This window comes from Neodiprion lecontei, chromosome 2, assembly GCF_021901455.1.
Source record: "Neodiprion lecontei isolate iyNeoLeco1 chromosome 2, iyNeoLeco1.1, whole genome shotgun sequence".
Classification (NCBI taxonomy): Eukaryota; Metazoa; Arthropoda; class Insecta; order Hymenoptera; family Diprionidae; genus Neodiprion; species Neodiprion lecontei.
In genome coordinates, this window is record NC_060261.1 from 17,172,662 (window position 1) to 17,195,362 (window position 22,701).

Genomic DNA, 22,701 nt, shown 5'->3' on the forward strand with positions numbered 1-22,701 from the left:
TTGATAGCACGACACCATCGCGATGTCCAGTCTAGAAATGGAAGTTCAGTTTACAATGTTATATTCCCTGTGTGGTTTACGGTCGAGTTCATTTATAACGCCAGCATGTCAACTTATTTCAGTTCTGCACGGTCGACGAATTCGTACGGAAATATGTTTTCTTATCGCCGTATGTACTCAACTGTCTGTGAATTCCCCACGTCACAATTGTTGTTGGAAATGGATGTACAAATATTGTGACATTATTACATCACGTCAAATCACCAGAGTACAGTATGGTCCGCTCTTCAGCGGTCAACTCAAGGCACGAAGCTTTCCATCCACTGAACCAAACTTTATTCTTATGAGGTTTTATTATCGCTGGTTTTCAAGAACGCATTTTTGATCATGATAATTAGCTTTACGGTTACTCGAAATCCCCTTGGCACTACTTTTCAACAAATACTAATACATAAATTGACTAAATAATGACTTACATAATTATTTAAAATATATGAATAAGAAATAATAAATTAAGACCAATTAAGAAGATATCTTAATTGATGATACCGGTGCTATGGAAACGTAATCGTTGTTCTATTTAAACGATTATATTTAAAATGTGGATTCGAAAAGCCTTCGTTTAACGTCTATTGGATTGTAAACAATCCGTGAATGGAGAGTGTCAACGAGATACATAATGATTTATATTTCTAACCTCGACGAAGTGATCAGTTTGCTAAAGAATTTTATTCTTCAGACCACAGATAAGTAAAATTTTTGCTTAGAATTTGTATGAGTATGAAAATAACATAGAAAGGCACCGCTCTATGTAAAACCTACACAGAATCAGAAATAAGCGTGCCAATCTAGTTATATTTGTTCGATGGTATGAGACATTTGCATGGGTATGAAAATGATGAAGTTGCTCCACTCACACAAAACTCGCATGGAGATAAAAATAAGGTGGTGTCCGTTCCAATTCTAGTAACGTGATAGTGTGGTCCATGACTTAATTTTGTAGACAATTCATCACACTCATGCACAAAAAAGGGCTCATACCTGCACTTTAAAAAAAAAACCCGGTTTAACACAGAACAATGTCTAAATAGCCCCCCCGCCCCTCCCTGCCATCCCCGTCACCGCCTACTATTTATATTCTACCGACCACTTGAGCAAATCGTAATTGCTGACACGTTTTTCTCTTCTGAGCGATAAACTCGTCGATTTAACATTTGGGAAATTATAGAATGTATGATCACGCTTGTTTAGCAAGTACGGAAAGTTTGAGAAATTCATGGAAAAGTTGAAAAAATGGCTCTTGGTTGTAGATTAAAACGCCATAGCTTCAAAGTTAATGAGAATCAGCTGCAAGTATATTTATTACAGCGTTTTCGTTAATTTTCTTAACTATTCTCAATGACCATAAAAGCGTAATTGCTATTTCCATCATTCCCTAAAGTTTGACAGAATTCAATTACTTTGCAGAAGAGAAAAATAAGTGCCAAATACATTTCACTTACTCGGTCGGTCATCCGACACACCCTTGAGAGGCAAGTTTCACATCAGCTTACTAAATTTTTTCTCAAAATATTTGTTTCGGAATTACTATTCCTATCAATTTCTGCTTGCGTGTTGATATGTTGTCCAACCAAACCATCCCAAAATTGTATTCGCTCTTTGAAGAAGTAATATCGCTGCTTAAGTGTAAGGTTGAAATGTTTTCCTATCTGTAAGTAATCGCCTTCCGTTGAGTTGAACTCCCACATCGTGATGCCGTTGAAAGTTGAAGATATAGGAGTTCTGAAAGAGCAGTCGATAGCCAATTAATAATAGTGTAGATTCATTTCTTCTCCAATTAATTTATTAATCGATTAACAGAAAGAACGGTCAATTGATATGGACGATTTACCGATTAATCGAAAAAATGATAAATTAGAAAACCCAATTATCAATTGATGACTGTTTAAAAAAAGGTGAAATGAAAAAATCGAAAGGCACAAAAAACGATTAATTGAAGAATCGAATAATCGAATAATCGAATAATCGCAAAACACGATAGATCGAAATTTCTATTATTCGATTCATCGATCGATTGTAAGAATAATTACTCAACGTGTACAATTAATCGATTGTTTGCACACACTGTCAGAAAATTCACGGTGTCAATAAAAATCCACATCGATTAGTGTAAAATTAAACGAAATCGGCGTAAATCATCCTATTCTTAAGACTAAATGGTCTTAAATCAGCACCAAAATGATGTGGACTTCTATAAAATATTTTCGGTGTTATATTTAACACCGTATTTCTGACAATGCAGGCCTAGCAATAGATTACTGTGCATTCACAATCGTGATGAAAAACCGTTACATTTTAGAAGCACCATGATGTCATCCATTTGGAAGTCGGTATCACACATGGTTTGGTTCTACAGATTTTTGAAAAACTGATTTCTTGGGAAGAGGTTAATCAGGTCGTCACCATGCGCCACACCGTAGTTGGCTGTTGAACCACCGTAAACGTATAGTTTTCATTCATTAAAAAACTGCCGATTATCCGCCAGAGCGAGCTGCTTTCGAACTGCGTTGAAGATATGATATACGAAGTAAGTGTCACCGATGAGGAGTGTCAGGTTTGAGAGGAGCCGGTTGGTAAATCGAACTCAACAACACTGTGAGTGTGACATCGAAGTTTTTCAGAAAGTTCTCGAACTTTGTAGAATTCTCATAAAACGCTGAGTCAGGAAATATGAAAGAAAAAGCTTGCTGCTTGAAAAAGTAAATATCTCGGACTACTGTCCGAGCAAGCTAACCTCATTTTACGCATTGTTTCTCTCATGAGTGAAACAATTTCGAACTTCTATAAAGTTTTCGACGAATTTTCATCTAATCGTCGTTTAACCTTGAACAGAATACTACAGGTATACTTCACAACCTGTTGTATAAGCTACAAGCTGAAAAAAGTATTGGAAAAGCTCCATTGAGTCATCGACAAAAAATGACTGGCCTTGCAGAGCTCACTAGATAAATTTACAAGATTACATTTTCTGTCAAAAAGAACCTTTAAGGAATTCAATGCTATGGCTGAAAATTAATTGGCTTTTAGAATTTATTAAAAAGGAGTCGTTAATTCTTACCGACTGTGGCATTGAGGAGCGTCGGGAAGTGAACGCAAACGCCACCTGAGCTGTCTCAAAAGCGTCACCTGATCAAGATCACGACCAAAATATTCGATGTAATCCTGAACCCATTTAAAAACTGACCTTGAGAACCCAGTTTCCAGACGCCACTTCGTCACCAGTGCTCAAATACCCGAATGGCCCCAACGGTTGTTGAAAGTAACAAGGAGCACGTCTTCGTCAAGCACATATTTTGGGCCGTATCGCATTGAAGAAGCACTTCTTTCAATGAATCTTCCGCCGTGAGTGAACATTATAACCAGAAGTAGTGGTGATCTTTTTCCATTTGGAAGCTGAAGTGCGTTGTCAAAGAAATTTTCATTGGCGCTGTTTCAATTGTGAAAATTCCTGCTGCCTACAATTTAGAATTCGCAAATTTTTGCTGTTGTAGTTAAGTACCATAATCTTTACCATCTCCAATCACCACAGGTGGATTCACCAACCTTGAAATCTGATGTACATCATTCATCTTATGAAATCTTTGAAATCTCTGAAATCCTTTTAAATCTCGTGAGATTTTGAAATCGAATGTACACACGAACTGATAAGTGGCTAACTCCTCACTGTGAAATAACTTTATCAACGAAGTGAGCCGGTCCAACATTTTGTCGGAAATAATAAGTCATACAGAAATATTTTCCCCTGCAGATTTCCTGCAAAAGTTCGGATCTGAAAGTCTCATTTTTTGAAAAAACGAAGTTGACATTATTTCTCGCAGTTCATCAATAACCTGCGGCGTGCACACATTCAAATACAGGCAGTCCTCATCTCCCACGATTAGATCACCTGATGCCCGAAGGCAGCCACTTGCATCGTCACTTGCATCGTCACTTGCATTTCGAATTCCTTTCCATCTGTCGGCTGTCACTGGATTTGCAAATCTCTAATGCGAGTTGGGCAGAAGTAAGAATATCGTGAAATTGCGTGCGCGTCAGCAGTGTAGAAATTTGGCAATATAGCATTTTAAGGACCGACAGATCGATTCAAAATTGTGTCAAAACAAACACATGAGGTAGAAAAAGTTTAATCGTAGCTAATGAAATTGAATCTACTTAAAAAATGCTCGGCCATACTTAAGTTTAATGAACAACTATTTCAGACAACATTGTTAAACATAAAAATACTCAATGTTGAAATTATAATTTGGACAGTTATACTCGGTTTATACCATACATACTTTCAGCATACAGGTATACTATTCTTCCTCCTTTTTCTAAACCTGATATCAAGTGGTCTATTTTTTCTTTTACGTAGATTTCTGCGACTGCCACACTTTAACGTGGTCTTCAAACTGTCCCAGAACTGCACTCGTTCTTTGAAGAAGGAATGTTCCAGATTGAGTTCGACACTGGATACATTTCCGATCCGTAGGTAATTGTGCTCCTTCAAATACGGCATCCATATTGTAGTACGGTCGGAAGTTGAAACCGAAGGTGTTCTGATGGTAAAATTTTTGGTCAAGAATACACGTGGCTGACATTGACAGGTTAATTGAAATACCGAATAACCATGTCAAACTCACCCATTAATAGCAAAAGACGTCCACAACTCCACCATAATGTCCACCATTTGATAATCCATTATGCTCATGGTTTTATTAATACCCGAGAATTTTGCTTCCGATGGAAAAAGATATATCAAATCATCGGAGTGTGCCGTGCCATAGTTAGCTGTAGAATCCGTTTCTAAGTAAGAGTTACTGAAAGTACCGCGATAGTTGAAAATGTACAGATATTGTGGATTCACAGCTAGTTCAAGCTGTTTCTGGAATGCTTCGTAAACCGGGTAGTAAAAAAAATCGTCACTCACGAGTCTGGTAAGATTCTCAAGTAGCTGCAAATAAGATGTGAACGTGAAGCAATTATACTAGTCAAACGATTTTATTTGAAATTTCTTGTTACCTACCACGTTATTACTGATTGTCAAATTGTCGTTGAAGTAGTACAATTTGACAGCTTCGATAAAATCAGCAACAACATCTGGAGCATAAGACGACATTAGGAAAACAGGCAGTAGAGTGTCAAAATTTTCCAGAAAATCACTCAGCAGTACGTCGTCGACATAAAACTCTGATGTAATGTTAAAATAAAAGCAGATTAAAAACGATTGAACTTCAAAGCTTTAACCAAAAAGTAATTTACAGTAACGTCAGACTGTAAGCATTTCCATGGCTACGAAAGCAATAGCCTGGCAGACCATATTCAGAATACTTGCATGTCCTTACTTGCAGTTTCTAGTAGCCCGTCATTCCGTGTCATACCAGAAATCCAAGGTAAATCACGGATGTGACCAGCACTTATCAAATTAGCTGGACTGGCAGTAAGCACAGCGCCTTCCATATCCAGCTCATCGGTTGGAGTCCATACGGAAAAAGGATATGATTCCCATACGTGAAACTTCGGATATGCGGCTATAATATCCGAGATATTTACTGTCCGTAAACAGTTGATCAAAGAATCTGACGTCCCGTTGTAACAGCCGACATATTCCCCAAGTTTGAATGCATGCCTCGCACAAGTAGCTCTGGGCAAGTAAGCCAATGAAGAAAGTGCCGGTCCACTTTGTGTTATGTATCGATGAAAGAGTCCTGTTGGCGTAGAAAATTGATTTCTTGCCATTCTGAGCAGATCTTTATCAGTCGTGTCAGTTACACTCCATGCAAACGAGTTACTAGAATGATTACCTTCAAGTGTATTTGTCTAACAATGAATTTGCCAATCACATACACCTTTGAAATCGATTGATAACGCCATGTTTGTCGTAAATGAAAAATGTATTCACTGCTATGACTGAATGAACACTCGCAATGAGATTAGCTTCACCTTATCTAACTATAAACTATAAAAATTGGTATTCATACCAATCGTGACATTTGTCAGCGACAAGAGGTGAATAGAAGCACCGCCTGCACTTTGTCCGAACAAAGTCACTTGATCAGGATCACCACCAAAATGTGCGATATTGTCCTGAACCCACTTTAAGGCTAAGATTTGGTCTTTTAGTCCCCAATTTCCAGACGCCACCTCGTCGCCAGTGCTCAAAAATCCCAATGGTCCTAGGCGATAATTGAATACGACAAGAACCACATCCTTGTCAAGAATGTACTCTGGACCATACGACGTGGGAAGAAAGCTTCCTGAGACGTAGCCTCCACCATAGACGAACACCATAACCGGAAAGAGTGTCGACTTCGGGCATTCGTGAACCTTAATGTGTGGATCACACGATGAAAGCATTTCCTATGGACACAAAAGATTTTTTTTCAATGAAGTACCGAATCCCAAACAGCTACAATGTTCTGACGTATCATCCTACAGTACAAGGTAACGTGATTTTGAAAAAATAATTACGTGTGGAGTATACACGTTTATATACAGGCAGTCCTCATCTCCTACAATTTCATCATATTGGGCTTGTGGGCAAATATTTCCATCAATACTAGCGTCTCGAGTTCCGTTCCAACTCTCTGCTGCAACAGGAGCTGTAAATCTGTAATTCGATTGGATTGGTGAAAATAACAAGAAAATGGTTATCAGTCTTCCTTTTTCAGAAACCACAGTTTCATTATTGAAGTCTACAAATAAGTTCGAGGCTTCGAAACAATTCGATTTCTGTAGTCGCCAAAAATTCTGGTTTCAAAAGTTACGCATGTGCAATCAGCACTGTGTAATAGTATAATTTAGGATAACAACCACACTTGCTGGGGAATCTTTCTGTCATGAAAGTGCAGTGAAACTTTTACTTCAGACGTTAACATCGATTGCAGGTACTGCATGTTTTTAGCTATAAACTGAGGCATTTGATGAATATGCTTTGAATTTACGTTGCACAAACCTAAGATCCCCTTTCGGCGGTCGCCCATAAGGAATTCCGAGAAACGCTGATACATTTCGACCATAGCGAGTAGTGAGTGTTTTTCCTCGCAGGATTCCCTGGGAGATTGTCACTTCAGGACGATTATTTTTCCCCGTCAAAGCACAGCTCGAAGCAAAGAAAATTGCCACGAATAAAACCAGGACGAGATCTTCTTTCTGGCAGCCCAAAAACATCGTCTTCTCGTGTTCTACTTCAAGGTCAGCACATTTGAATCTGATATAAAGCGAAGGAGCGCGGTGCGCGTCAGTTCACCTCATAATCAAAGTTCCGTGGACTTGACATATCAAATTCAGACTTAATAATACTTTTCAACCATCCACATATATTCGAACATCCTAGAATTATAGGGAAGTCGGTAACTTTGAAGACCCAAAACGTGGTTGCTCCGTTTGGAAAGAATAATCCGTCATTGAATTTTCGGTAGCAAAGTTCTCAGAAATGTAAAACAACATTTCATATGTATATTATGGCGACATTGAAGTGGAGTTTAAAGTAGCACAGAAGTGCATTCGATCTTTGAACAAGGAATATTTGACCTGGAGTGTGATATCAGATTGGTTTCCTATGCGAAGGTAATTTTCATCCGTTGTTTAAGGCCTCCACATAGATCCATCATCGTGATGCAAAGTAAAGCTTTCAAACACAATGAAAATCAAGGTTTTTTGAACACAAAACGCTAACCAGGTATGTGCAGTTATTGCAATATCCCATGACACTAGAAAGCAGACTGCTATAAATTAAAAAAACCCCGTAAGAAAAATAAAACTGCTGAAAGTGATAACAAAACAAATCAAGTTCTTTTGGGTATGTCTCTAATATCTGAAGATTCGAAATATTAAATGGAAAACATCTGGTATATTGATTCTGGCGCTACCGACCATATGTGTAGTCATTGAAACTGGTTTGACGAATTTAAAGCTTTCCAGTTCCCAAGGTTGATAAACAGGATGACGGGTCCATAATATTGCACAAGACAAGCTACACCAATCGCCTCTTTGAATAGATTCAATATGAAGGATGTAAATCCAGTTTTCCGGTTGACAAGAATCATGAGTTAAATCGACAATGACACGAAGATAAGCAGGATGATCAGATCTAAAAATTACATAAATGGACGAAAGAGTAAAATAAAGCCTCCTGTATTTCACACTGAGCTAAGCCAGCTGGCAACGGAAAGGCGTGATCTGCTCATCCCGGGCCACTCGGCAGACGAAATGAACACAAGGGTTGAGGAGCTATTGCAATTTGAAATCAAGGTCACGTGTAAAATCACAGAAGACCTCTGTGTGCACCTACGCAACGAACGAACAACAAGTGGTGAGAAACTGAGTGCTGCCTGACAGTAAAAGGAACCTGGTTCGAGATGGCATTAACCTGGGCCACCGAGGAAAAGTTGCTATTAATGAATAGACCAAGGTCACAACTACATTAGAATACGACACTGAAAAATCATTCAACGTGACAAGCGGTAGAGCGGCAGGGTCGAAATGAGGCACATACGAACCACAAGCCAAGACCAGAAGGGGAGTCGGAGAGAGGAGCGCGATGCCCACCCTGAGGACAGGCTCAACATCCGAATGGATGAACGATAATACGTCAAAAAAATCCCTAGGCGAAAAACGAAGATAAATCTGCCAATTATCATCGTGAACCATGTGAGTACAGTGCTACAAAATATCAAAGAGGATGAAAAGGGAGAACAAAAAGCGTCTTAAGATAGAGCCTTGTAGAATCCTCAAGTCAATCTTAGCCCAGAATGAGAGTTGCCTATCTGAACACAACCTGTGTTCTACCTTGTAAGTAAAATGCCATCCACCGAAGGACATCTTGAGAAAAGCCAAATTTGGCTGACTTGGCTGACAGAATACCATGAGGGATGGTATCGAACGCTTTTCTAAAGTCAAACAGTACCAGCCTAAGAAGAACAGGTTGTGTACTGTAACGTTAAACTGCTGTCACCCTCAGACGAGGACTTACCGTTCACACTTTGGCGTGATTCTCTAACTATTCTGAATTCAAATAAACAATATCAAAACGTACTCGTTGGGCGCCAGACGCTTCAGCGTCTATTTTTAGTTAAAGATACGATATGATAAGATAATAATTAAAAAACTTGTTGTATGGCTTACCAGGCTCAAGTACTTACACGAACTGGTAGAGTGGCGTTATTCCAGGACAGCTAGCAATAGGCGAACAAATACATAAATAAACTGAAGTCGATTTTTATTATAAATCGATAGTTGACAAAATTGACGATAGCTTGGAACGGCAGTGACCAAAGAATAAGACAAAGTTGTCAATTGATAGTAACTGACAATACGTTAATTACCCAGAATCTATAGCTTAAATGAGAGAATTTTAATTGAGGTAAAATGTGGAAGCAAATTTACGAGAAACTAATCTATAAATAATCGAACTGATAAATTGTACGATATTTAAAGATCCGAGATTATTCGCAGACAAGACTATGAGAGATATTGAGAGGTTGAGAGAGGTTTTTGCGGGATAGGAAAATACACTAAATACACCTTGTTATAATAAAATTGAAGATAATAAGCGAAACTTAAATTAACAAAGAAATACAATATTACAAAGAAATTCGGGAAATATAACAAGTAATAGTCATTACAAAATGGTTAACAAGAAAATACGAAAGGTACAGTAGTATTTAGCGGCTTAATCTACGCTCGAATGTACTCCAAAGAACTTGATTTACGATACAGACCCATGCACAATAGCAAATAAAACACGATAAGCGGTACGGCAAATAAGGTATAATACTTATAATACTAGTAAGCACTACTCGTGCAAAAATTAAGAAAAGATAGAGATAGCTCAAAATACGGTAGAAATTACAAAGGCAATTCTAAGAGAAGATTACAGGAAAATCAGAGAAATTCAAAAATACGAGAGAGATACTTATTCGGTAGTCATGCGGTTACTCAAAGATACGGAATTAATTAATTAAGGAAATCATGCAGTCACACGACGGCTTGCAGCATCTCAGAGCTGCGGACCATGATTCACGAAGATACTGGCATCAAAAGATAATGAAGATTCGAGAAAATAGAAAATGTGGGCAACTTCGTAACGCCATGATACAGAAGTCTTACCTTAGCCCCTTAGCCGGTGACTCGGGCACATCAACACTAATTCTATTTTGAAGTAAACTTAGCGATAGCAAAAGAAGGAAAAAGGTAAGAGGAAAGGTGACCACGAAAGGAAAAAAAGACACCGAACGATAGTGCAAACGATAGAGGGGTTCAGAAAAGAACGGTAGCGATAGAAACGATAGCAGTAGGGAATAAGGAAAGGCAAAGTAACTCAAGAAGTCTAGATCAATGACAGCAAGGCAGGAACATGATGTCTCTTGGCGGGTTGAACGTAGAATAAGTGAAGTTCGGAGTCTGGATTGCCGATCTCGCCACTGTCACGAGGTGGTCGTTCTTCCAGTTGATTGGTCGTTTGTTCCCCACCATAATTAAGTCATCCCCCTTGTGGTGAATATCGTTTATAAGAACGCCACGCTTTTGCGGAAATTACCGATAGATGCTGCGTACCTAATGTTTGACCTGCGACTGCTTTCTTGACACCAGCTCGTATGGTTTTTGAGTCGCTGCACCTTACTGTCCATGTTACCTATCGTTGGGGACCCCTTAGCGAAGACACACGTAAAATGTCACTCGGCCAAAGTTGTTTGGCTGCGGAGCGATGGCATTGCCGTGACTCAAAGACAGTGTACATCTACCCGTGATAGTAACAGTGATCCTAGTTGACAGGAACGCGGTAACGAGTTTCGGAGATAACTCTCGACGGTGGTAGGAGAATACTGGAATGGTGGTGCTTAAAAATCGGTCTGGTGCCTGGCCAGGAAATCACGGGACGAATATACCCGCCAAGTACGTAGCTCTTGGAATGATGTTTCGATATCACTACACGAAACAGCGAGGTCCGACTTCACGACGTATACCTACTTGCTGAGAGATCGTAGGGCTTGGGGTTCTTTCCTGATTTCGTGACAGAGACTAGCAATACCTAAGTTGTTCTTGTATTATTTATTGTGATATAGTTTTGGTAACTTGACGGACTTTTTTACATTTCAGATGTTTTTGCCTAGATTTCATTACTTTTTGTAAGTATGTAGCAATGATACTGCTGTACTGTGATAACCAATAAACTCATGGTCAGTAATCCACAACTTTTATATCTGTTGAGATCCGTAGCATTTATAATTGATATCGTTGCCATGACTTTTGACCCCCACGATAAGAACGCGGAATAGCGATACTACTGATTTAATTGGTGCACAAATACATTGCGAAGAAAACGATAGAGGATTTTTTTTTTTTTTCCACAATGTATTCTGCGGGCAAGTGCAACAAGTATAGCTAAAATTTATCAGTCTAAATACACTTCTCGCAAAAATTAAGGGAACAACAAAATTTTCGAAATTTTTTGGTGATTTTCAACAGGCTGTATTTCAGTGAAAAATGGTCGTACAAGAAATAAAAAAACAAAGCTTTTGAAGCTTGAAGACTCTAGTTTTTGAATTTTTTGGTTAAAAATTTTTCGAAGCACTATTGGCCATGCAATCCTTGGATAAAGCACGAAGAAAAAATTTTCAAAATTTTTTACATTTTTCTTTTCGCTCTACGGGCATGGAAAAATTTTTCCGAGCTAAACCAATGCATCGGTCGCATAGCTTGTTTATTCAGCTTCAAGATGCTTTTTTTTAAACCTCGATACGATCATTTGTCTTCGAGATATCGAATCTTGAATGCCAAAGGATCCTTTTTCACTCAACTGCCGATATCTCTGGAACTATTGGTCGCACAGCGAGCCGAAGGGCAGTTTCTTTTTCTGCAGAAAATTTCCTACAAAAATCTGTCAAGGTTGATGTCAAAAAAATTTTTTTTCCACCTGTAGCGTTAACGTGAAAAAAGAGCAAAAAAATGCCATTTTGCCTTTTTTGGATAATCGACTGTATCTTCGTCAATATTGGGGGGAAGCATAGGTTAGAAGAAAAATTTACAGCCTAATGTACCCCAAAGGTCCCTCTAAATCGGTAGATCGATCGGTTCAGCGGTATTCCTGGACCGATTGATTGAAATTTTGAAAAAATTAAGAGAACAAGGTCCCTTAAGAAACAAAAACCTTGTTCCCTTGATTTTTTCAAAATTTTCAAAATTTTCAAAATACAGCCTGTTGAAAATCACCTAAAAATTTCGAAAATTTTGTTGTTCCCTTAATTTTTGCGAGAAGTGTATATAACTCTATTTTACACAATCTCAACAGTGTCTTTACTCTTAACACTAAATTATCAATTAATAGTATATGCCACATGCTCAGACCTACGTTACAAGATCTCAAAACATATATTATTTAAGGGAATTTGTGCAAAAGTAAAAGGTACAGCACATTCAGTGTCATGTTGATTTTTCCGAAACAAGATGTGTTCGAGATGTTACAGTTTGATTTTGGGCGCAAGACGCATTCTAATAAATAAATCAGAAGGAACGGTAAACAACTGTGACTGACGTTAGATGATTCATGAGATGCTTGTGAACTTCATTGATTTATGATCACGTTGCTAGTACCTCAGAAATTTATATCAATCGCTATGAAAATTAGACAAAATGTAATTACAGATGACAGGAAGTAATTAACGTAATGTAGCGTCAGCTTTTGTGCTAATTGCGCCAAGTTTTTTTAATTCATTACCATTTTTATACAATCAAATTGAGATTGTTATTTTTTTTTTCCACAATTAAAAACATATTGAGAATTGCAATAAAAAGTAACAGAACTACATTTACTCGAGTAATTTGAATTCATCGAGAATTTATAAATGTTTATTCACAGCACGATAATTTTTCTTTCTCCTGAGCTGAAAGAATGTAGATGAAATCCCGATTTATCTGATATACGTCTATTTATTCGTACAACATGATGTAATATAATACGCTTTATACAAAAACTGTTTTGCGAACGTTGGTTTCTTGTAATATTTACCCAGTTCTACTTGTAACTTCTTTTTCCAATTTTTTTACCAACAGACTTTGTAGATTTCAACAATCAGATTGTTTCATTTGCACTTTGAAGTAGTTACTTCATCTTCATTAATAATGGTTTTTTCCTTTCTAATGGATCTTGATCAGGTAATTGACTCCTTGTTTTACATGTTGACCCATATAGTTGGGTAGTGATCCTAGTTCATATTTTGGGTAATTTTACTGCAGTTAAAATTTTGCATATTGTTTCTCTTATGGTTTCCTAAAATAGATATCATCGTATTCAACCATAAATTTTTCAGTCTTATTCGCCTTACATAGCTATTTTCAAGTTGTATCTTGCATGTTCATGATTTCTCGTATCAAGTAGGTAATATATAACCCAAGACGGGCATCAAACTAACATGGAATTCATGTACAGTATTGTTTGTGAGTGGCAAATATGTATAATAATTTACTAGTAATTAATCAATCACGTGTCGTATAGTTGTAACATATTCGATATTGCATTGAAGCTGTTAGTATTTGGATAAACAATAGATTGACTTGAATAATCACAATCGGTCAACATATTATAACGACAAGGAATTACATGCAGTGTTCAATTGGTAGATACAGGTCGTAGTTGGATCTGTAACAAACGCTGTTTCATAAAGGTACAGGCAAGTAAGCACGATTCAAAGTGATTGGTTAATGCCATATTAATGGTAGCGTACGTTATTGTAATAATTTGATGGATAGCATATTTCACAAGGTATCAACCGATGTGACCAGATATTACAATATATCAAGTGATTCTATTGATTTCATAGATCTCAAAACATTTTATAACACTCTAAGTTATTTCAGCATTCTCAAATTGATTTTACAACATTTCAACATACTGATTTTAAAAAATTTTACTGGTCTACAAATAATATCAGTAAATTTTAAATGATCTAAATGTATTCGATAGATTTAATGTGAAACGATTGCATAAGTAGTTGAATGATTTATTACGATTTCATAGATTTCAAATGGTTTTAAATGTTACCAAGATTGCAAACGGTTTAACAAAGTTATAAATGATTCAAAATATTTTAAGATATTCCATTTCAAATACGAAAGAAATCAGTAGATTCGGAATGACTTAACAAGATTTTGTAGATTTCAAACGAATTGAAAGATTTTATGAGATTTACTAATGATTTGAAGCATTATACAGTTTGTTTATTTGGTTTACTTTTGCGGTAAGAGCTGCTACTTTTTATTGCCTGGTGTAGCATAGTCGAGTATTTCATCTTGCAATACAACACTGGTGCCTCGACGGTCAGAGCGGGCAGAGAAATTTAAGAGATTTGATAACACAAGAGTTCAAAAGCTCGCGAAAGAAGTCACAAGTATTCAACCAGGTGTTCACCAGATTTCATAAGTAAGTTATCCCTTGGTTCAAAGCATCCAGCCCGCTGACATTCTGATTTTGACTGTCATTAAGACTGCTTATAATCTCTGTCAATGGATTGATGATAAGATCAATTCAGGTTTCTGTGAAACACATACAAAACAACGATAGCATACAAAACGAGAAACATGCAACTGCTCACGCATTTATAGTATAATTGAATGGTTATGAAGTTTGTAATCTATTTCACATGATTACAGGTGATCTAGACATAGTGTTTTACTCATTGTCAGTCTATACCATTTAAAGCGAGATATTGGGACTATATCAGACTTGTCGCTGTAAAGTCAGTGATGCTAATAGATAGGCAGATGAAGTTAATGGTTGGCAGATCAGTGGAAGTTGGTTCAGGAGAATGACAGATACATAAAGTGCCACCTTCGAAGCAAGTATCGATCGTCTTTTGTGTCGGAATGTTGTCATGTTGAAGTGTAATGTATGTCTTTTCCAACGGATTGATAACCGAATAAGGATGAGTTAGGTGACTGTTAAACATATGAAATAAAAACAACGATGGTGTAATAATGTATATAGTTGAATAAACAAACAACTGATGACGACTCATCACTGCGTTTCTCCGTATTATATGAGGTAAGATGATGTATGGAATATGGAAATGTATATCATTCCATTCGATTACAGCTATTGACATTTATACAAGTCTTCTTGGTAAGCAATTAGTGATGCCAAAGTATCGTTAGATCAAATTAGTGATTGGTAGTCTCGTGACAGTTGGCCTATTCTGATGAGATGAGTAGAGCGTCAACTTTTGGTACACCACCTCTTGTTTTACGACATTGTCTTGCCAAAGTAAAACATCTTTCTGTTCCAACGGATTGATAATAGGATAGAAATAGCCAAAGTGACTGTGAAACGTAAAAAATGATGAGCAATCGAAGAAAAGGTTCCACTTTATGGCTTCTCATTTTTTACGCGTTCTTTATGTGAATTAAGGTAACGTGGCAAGTATAGAATACGGTAGTGTATCTATGTAAATTGTGATATTCGAAACAGAAGACAGACTTCGTTTTTGAGTGCGTCGTTTGTTATTAATTTGAAGCTTCATGTTCGTTAGTCTATCGGATTGGTAACTGGGACGTATTCTAGGTGATGGTAGAAAACATAAAAATCAGTTAACAAATGAGTCATGTATTTGATGATGTATTCAGTTCTACATGTTATGTGAATAAATCCAGCTTAGGCGCTCTGGCTTGGAGAAGAAGAAGAAAAATGTTTCTTTCATCATCTTTGACAGTTAATAAACACGAAACCACTTGACCGGGTTTCATCACACTTCTACACTAAGGTTATATCGGCTGGGAGCACCAGCTATGTAAGTCTCATTTCAAAATAACCACGCGCTTCTGAGATATAATGACATGCTTATAGACAGGAAGATAGGGAAATAATTAGGCTTAATTAGGTTAAATATTCTTGGCTATCTCTCGTCTCTAATGTAACTTGACGACGAATCGTTACCGTGAATCTTCGAGTTCCCCGCCAGTATCGCACTTTCCGTGAGTTTCCTTCAGTTGTGTGTCCTTGTAATGGGCCGTTCTAAAACGCCAACGTTCTAAATTAGCGAGGGTCTAATAAATTGTAGGCTTCCAGATTAGCTGTCACCTGCTTAAACACGCAGCATCGCAAGATACAAAACAAACTATGCAATACTTACGTGATGCATCTTAGGTTGAGTACTTTCAATTTAATGCCACTGTTGATCTTCAGATAATATTGGATCAATGCATGATTGAATGAATCGCTTTGAACATCGCTATTTCATACTTCCAGGCTTAAATAAAAAGTGTCTAATCTCAAATCAACGGAGGCAGGCCATTTCATTATTATCATGAATTTGATTTTTGACCGTAGACTTTCCTTTTAGTATTAAGGACGGTTCGCTTGCAACGAATGTTACAACAGAGATTTTTGATACTCTCAACGAGCAGAATTTTCTATGGCTAATACAAATTTATCCCCCAATTTTATGCGTGTCATTTTCACTGATCTCGACGTAGAGAACCATTAGGCTAAGTGGCGATACGACATTCTCAAGGAGGTCGGTGAGAAAAATTAGTATGTATTCACGTGACTCAAGTTTTTACACAATATTGATTGATATTAATTACGTTACTATGCAAAACCTCAAACGAATGGTTTACATAAATTCCGAGTAATTAATGAAGTTGTACTGCTTATGCACGGGCACTTATGACGGTACGTGATGGGTATGCGGCGAAATGTGACTTACCGTCGAAATCACAGACAAAAAGTGTAGTAGGCATCTCGATGAAAAACTATCTAAATGGTAAATGGTACTCTTAAGAAGATGTTCCTAAAATATGAAGATCTTTGTATGTATAGTTTGCAAAAAACAGTAAAAAATACCAAGTGTTTTGCACGAAGTTTCACACATGATCCTCCACTAAATGCTCATAAAATTCTTTTTGGGAATTGTGTAATAGCAAAATACAATTCAGTTCATTTAGAAACAATGATTAGATGACAAACGATGCATATTACTTTAATAAGTTGGGGAAAACCTTTACTTTGAAGATTTTGTTTTTATTTTATTAGTTGAAAACGACGTTTAGAACCATTGGTCTGGCCTGAGTATAATAGGCTTACCCCTTTCACCGCTTGCTCCTGAGAAGCGCTCGCCACACTCCATTTTTCACCCATCCGTCACACTTAGGTACACTTATACAAAAATTCCTACAACCATATTAGGATATTTAACTTTCATCGATGATTTAAATAATCTGCCTGCAGCTATGTAACTGACAAACATTTTTATTCGAATATCTTGTTACCGTAACACGTAGACCCGGAAGGGGGAAGCCCCGATGGTAAGTAATTTTACAATATCTTTTCCTTAATAATAAATAGAAATGATCGAAAGTTCACGGTCTCTGAAATTGCGTTACAGACAACTTCCCATGACGTTTTTATTCCAGATCAACTTTGCCATATTTTCAAAGTTTTCACAGTCCCATGCTCTTGGTCAGTACCAAATATACATTCTGCTGGCTAACATGAGCAAAACGGTTCAACTAAATGCTGATGGTACTATAGATAATAATCAAAGTGTTCATCATTTCAAAACTCATTAATTAGGATTTGGTAAACGGTTGAGTTTGCACAAGGAACTGTTTCACCGGATCATTCGCTATTTACCAGGTCAATATTTTTCTGTCTATACTAAGTCACACAATCACTACTATAATTGATTCGTTGTGAATATACTAGGGTTGTTATAGGAAAAAAAATTTTTTAACTTACATCTGTCGAATTAAAGAAGAAAATTGTAATAATAGCTTTTCAGTATCTCCAATTTGGAGAAACAACAAAAACCGACACACAGTTATTTCGCATAAATTTATTCATAGCTGCAATAAGGCTAATGATAATTAAAAAATCTATTATGTCGAAAAGGATGAGAAAATGCCTACAATGAATTCCAAGTAATCAGAAATCACATTATTTTATCACGATTTATATAGCTGTTTAATTTATTTTTTTAATTCTCAATCAGATTATAATATCGTAAAACCTGTGATTAACTTTTGATTTGTACTATTCACTACACGCTGATGGTAAAACGTTAATTTTGCAAAAGTACATAGTCCTCGTCGTTGTTGATTAGAGCATCTTGAAGTAAGTAACTAGACAAATAAGTATCGATCTCAAAGGCGAAAAAACGATGGCTGAATTCGCCGCAGATGATGCTGCCAGCAAATCGCTCCACAGTTGCATCCTTTCCGGTTGAAAATCGTTCAGATTCAAAACCGTTGGGTCCGAGTCACTTCCTATTCTGAGATAATTATTGTTGCCAGCTGCAAACGGTTGCCAAGTTACACCGCCAGTCGTTGTGGTTGGGATTCTGGAACCAACGTCAACGGTCAGGGGCAAGATCGATTTTTCCAGAGCAATGAATAAAGCACCAAAGACTTACCCAGTTATTGCGAACGAAGTCCACAACTCCATCATAGTGTCCACCATTTGGCGGTCATTGGCAGTCATATTCTCTCGAGCCGCGCCGAAGATCGCCTCAGTCTGTGGAAACAGGTAAAACATCTCATCGGCATGAGCAGCGCTGTTGTTCGGCATTGCACCGCTTATCATGTCGGTTTGACTGTAAGTTCCTCGGTAATCGAAGGAGTAGAAGAACTGATCACTCTCAAACATGCTGTTCTGCGTCTGGACCATTCTGAAGACTGGGTATATGAAGTTATTGTCGCTTATGAGGAGAGTGAGATTATACAAGATCTGAAAAATAAAGTTTATGCCATTTGCTCACTTCCTTAAAATACGAATCATAGTATTTATGTCCTAGCTGAAAGTATCCATCAAACCTCCGATCTATCGGCTGTCAAGTCGGTGAAGTAAAAGTCCTTCAATCCAGCAGTAAACGCAGAAACATCGTCAACCCATTTTGAGTATCCAAGTGCGTTGGGGATCGCGTTGTCGATGTCAGCTAGAAACTCCTCCAGCAAGCTGGGCACCAGTACGTAACCTTGATTAGCAAAAAGTATTACTAATTAAATCATTTACCGAGATTTCCACGTGGAAAACCCCAACTTTGGGGGTACGCCCTCGACATCTCCGAATTCAATTTCAATTTTGAGAATGTCCCGTGAGTTTGATGGTCACATTCAACTGTTTTCCAGGATGCATCCTCGAAAGAGTATCCCCCAAATTGCAACAACCCTCAAATTGAAAGTGCACATTTACCCAAAGTTGTGCGTAAATTAGGGAGAACTTTTGTTTTTTCTTTACTTCGATATAGGGTGTTGCGACTGGTTCAGAGTTTACTTCCTACCTGCAACGAAGGTAGCAGCTTCATCACGCGTGCTTCCGGATATCGATGGCAGGTCATGCATCTTTCCAGCGTTGACGAGGTTGACAGGACTGTCTGTGAGAAGGGCACCCTCAATGTCTGGCTCATCAGTCGGAGACCAAGACCCACCCACTGTGTTCCACACACCGGACATCATATCCGCTAGCATAAGAGTCGAACTATTCAGTCCTCTAAGACACTCGATAAGAAGGGTCGAAGTATTGCTATCGCAGTTGAGATATCCACCAAGGGCGCGGGAATGTTGTGCGGACAATTCACTGGGCTGGTAAGGCCAGAAACCGAAGGCTGATCCGCTCTGCGCGATGTACTTGTGGAAAAGGCCTAAGAGAAAAATTGTCGTGACCATTCGCCTAGCATTTTACCAGTCAACGATTCAAAGGTATAGTGTGCAACTTCGAATTTAATTGGAGAATATATTATGCATCTCAAGTATACATTAACCCTTAGCGGCCACACCTCAGCCAGGCCACATAGCGGCCACATGGGGTAACTCACTACCCCACGCTCAAAAATCTAGTTTTAGACCTCTAATTTCACTTGTTCTGAGCCTGGGGTAACTAGTTACCCCGTGTGGCCGCTAAGAGTTAAATGTCTTCAAAATTAAGCTGACAATGCTACCAATACACTTAACGTCGGTTAATTCAAAAACCTCCCTATGACTTAAAATTTCCACGATTCGAAGCCAGGATAATTCGAGTTCTTAGTCATATCACGGGTTTCTTGGTCTAAACTGGTCATGAAATACATATACGTACTTTTAATGTCGAAAATGTTTGATACTTTTTAAGAGGGAGTAATCGAAAACTGATTTTCTCTTGACTTCAACTTCTAGTTATAGTATTTTCACGGTACTATTGCAGTATTTTCCTGTACGTTCATGGAATGAAAATCATTACGAAAATAATGTTGTTCTTTCAAAAAAAAACAATGGAATGTTTCACTTTCGATATTCTTGATGAAGAATTGATTTCCAGTCATTTGAATTACTATCCATTGTTGTTGATAGGTATTCAACGACTTTACCGTTCTTTCCTTTTCCATATTACATATGGGCATATACGTAAGTCTTCCCTTAGCTCGCTGGGGATTTAAACCCAAGTCCTGCCATTCCGCGATCTCACTTGCTAGAACAACGCTGCTACGGTCGGTACAAGATAACATTTATTCCGAAAATCTGAAATTTTGTGATACAAAGGCCATGCGGATGAACAAATGCACAATTAAATTACGCCTTGGGTCAGGAATAGAAGACAACATTTGAAGTACGTAAATGCATTTCAGTTATAACCAAAAGATCCTCTAAACCACGAATAATCTGAATTATCGTAGGGTTGAATCACCGAAGTCTTACTAATTTTCCATTGAGCGTGCCGTGGCATTGCCAGTCTATTTTCGGAGAAAATAAATGTATACTTGAGATAGCATCTTTTCCAAGCGCATTTTAACACAGCATGTTATGGCTCTGAAGCGTCGAAGTGCGGTTAAATCTTACCCCTTGCCAAGTCTGAAAGTGCCAACAGTTGCACTGAAGCACCACCGGCGCTGTTCCCCATTATCGTTACTTGGTTCGGATCTCCACCGAAGAACGCAATGTTGTCGCGAACCCACTCCAAGGACAACACCTGATCCTTGAGGCCCCAGTTGCCTGGCGCGGCCTCGTCTCCAGTGCTCAAGAAGCCCAGCACTCCCAAGCGGTAATTCATGGTGACAAGCACCACGTCTGCGTCGAGCAGATAAGCTGGGCCATTGCCCTCAAAGTCTCCACTTCCATAGGCGAATCCTCCGCCGTGAATCGAAACCATCACCGGAAGCAAAGAAGATGAACCACTTTCCGGAAGCTACGGGCAACGTATTTCAAATATTCCTCCCTTGAATCTTAATTAATGTTCGAAATCAACATGTTTCTTTATCATTCACCTGCGGAGTGTAAACGTTCAAGTATAAACAGTCCTCGCTTCCGGTTACCACAAACTGTAGGCACTTTTCACCATCCACAGTCGCATTGAGTGTCCCGTTCCATCTTTCCGCTGCAACGGGGTTGCTGAATCTACAGACACATTACTAGATTCAGATGAGCATGGTATCAAGCTCGAAAAAGAACGACAAAATCGAAAAATTTTTCCAGTGTCAATGTTGAACAGTCTTCAGGCTTGGTTTATTTTGAATACCTACTTTCAAATCTAGGAGATTCGACGAGTACAACTGTAAAATCTAATAATGTCATCATGATATAACTTTTATGGAAAAAAATCCCAAATCGAGATTCAACCCCCTAAATTAAAGGTCCATACCTAAAGTCAGGGTTAACCTTGAACTTGAACAATTTTGGAGTCGCGAACTTACACCGAAATTTTAAGGTTTTATCCTGAAAGTTGAGGATTTATCCTTAAAAATGGTTGAACATAAGACCCCATAAATCACTTGAGAATTACAATCAGTTGAGAGTAATCATTAATTTTGGAGTTATCCTTAAAGTTAGGATTTAACTCCAATATTCGGGGTTATTTACATCACCAATTACCATATCGTTTTGGTTTGGAAAAAATTGAAGTATTTTTATATTGTAGAATATAAACCAGTGTTCAATACTGTTCATTATGAAAGTATTTCAACAGATCCATCATGATATAACACACCTGAGTTCATGATTTCATTATAAATATTTTAGCAGTGTTCTTCGAACTTGTTTTGCAATCTTAATCGATGACCACGTCAATTATCTGCCTAGCTTCGTTTTCGTTATGTCACTGATAACAACATGCATAATATATTATGCTATGATTTAACCCATTAGCACGTATTCGTTTGAACAATTTCAGGCAAATTATTCTAAATCGTACTTAAAGTCAATTTCCGTTTTCAGCAATATTGTAAAAACGGATCGTTAGAAAATCCACAATTCCAGACAAACCTCAGGTTCCCGATCGGCGGTTGAGCGTAAGGAATTCCCAGGAAAGAGTAGATGGTTCTATTATTCAAACTCAACACGGTTGTGCCCTCAAGAGCACCCTGAAGTATTGTAACTTGAGGAGCAGTGTTCCTTGTACTTGCCGATGGGATGTTTCTCGCGTCGGCATCGCTAATCTTGGTTAAAATGTTAAGCAGTAATATTAGCCCGCAAAAACTTCTCATACTGTGGAAACTCATCGTAATTCGCTGTCCCGCACAATTAACCGCTGCAGCGTTTTCGTAATTCTCTTATGTAGGACATGATACCAAACGATTAGATAAATCAAATTATCCCGATAATGAATAATTCACCACTCCAAATTATGAGTTATATCGCATTCAAATTCCAATTAATTCTCCGCCTCGTAAAACCGATTGAAGAGCAGGATTCGCTGTATCTATC

The 22,701-nt window shown here is 37.9% G+C and overlaps 3 protein-coding genes across 12 annotated transcripts in view; 1 reads left to right on the top strand and 2 right to left on the bottom strand.

Moving 5' to 3' along the window:
• LOC107221709 (flotillin-2) overlaps positions 1 to 22,701 on the top strand; it is a 533,503-nt gene that overhangs the window by 448,900 nt on the left and 61,902 nt on the right. The gene's annotated exons all lie outside the window — the stretch shown is intronic.
• LOC107224448 (juvenile hormone esterase-like) lies at positions 1,133 to 10,422 on the bottom strand. 9 transcript variants are annotated; one of them, XR_006902783.1, is made up of 11 exons: positions 10,150 to 10,196; positions 9,183 to 9,215; positions 6,995 to 7,249; positions 6,511 to 6,649; positions 6,021 to 6,399; positions 5,385 to 5,747; positions 5,066 to 5,229; positions 4,683 to 4,993; positions 3,604 to 4,598; positions 3,245 to 3,515; positions 1,133 to 1,782 (listed from the first exon to the last, which is right to left on the bottom strand). XR_006902783.1 is itself a non-coding variant. In XM_046731116.1 (9 exons), the coding sequence occupies exons 3-9, from the start codon at positions 7,207 to 7,209 to the stop codon at positions 4,340 to 4,342; spliced, it is 1,830 nt and encodes a 609-aa protein (XP_046587072.1). In that variant the 5' UTR covers positions 7,210 to 7,249; positions 9,183 to 9,215; positions 10,150 to 10,196; the 3' UTR covers positions 2,042 to 4,339. The 9 variants fall into 9 exon arrangements, 1 of the variants encoding a protein (XP_046587072.1); XR_006902781.1 differs by having other exon boundaries at positions 2,353 to 3,515; XR_006902782.1 differs by lacking the exon at positions 1,133 to 1,782 and adding an exon at positions 2,060 to 2,562.
• On the bottom strand, positions 17,853 to 22,514 carry LOC107224451 (esterase E4). Its single transcript, XM_015664509.2, has 7 exons — positions 22,261 to 22,514; positions 21,267 to 21,396; positions 20,842 to 21,187; positions 19,311 to 19,670; positions 18,844 to 19,004; positions 18,444 to 18,757; positions 17,853 to 18,371 (listed from the first exon to the last, which is right to left on the bottom strand). Exons 1-7 carry the CDS (start codon positions 22,494 to 22,496, stop codon positions 18,131 to 18,133), a joined length of 1,788 nt encoding a protein of 595 aa, XP_015519995.2. The 5' UTR covers positions 22,497 to 22,514; the 3' UTR covers positions 17,853 to 18,130.

Bases quoted from the DNA above. Each gene is read 5' to 3' on its own strand.
- LOC107224448 (XM_046731116.1), bottom strand. From the start codon at position 7,209: ATGTTTTTGGGCTGCCAGAAAGAAGATCTCGTCCTGGTTTTATTCGTG. The intron at 6,650-6,994 runs GTTTGTGCAACG...ATCGAATTACAG, and splicing joins CCGCCGAAAGGGGATCTTAG to ATTTACAGCTCCTGTTGCAG. The intron at 5,230-5,384 runs GTAAGGACATGC...ACATTACATCAG, and splicing joins CGGGCTACTAGAAACTGCAA to AGTTTTATGTCGACGACGTA.
- LOC107224451 (XM_015664509.2), bottom strand. From the start codon at position 22,496: ATGAGTTTCCACAGTATGAGAAGTTTTTGCGGGCTAATATTACTGCTT. The intron at 19,005-19,310 runs GTAGGAAGTAAA...TTGCTAATCAAG, and splicing joins AGCTGCTACCTTCGTTGCAG to GTTACGTACTGGTGCCCAGC. The intron at 18,372-18,443 runs GTAAGTCTTTGG...CGTTGGTTCCAG, and splicing joins ACTTCGTTCGCAATAACTGG to AATCCCAACCACAACGACTG.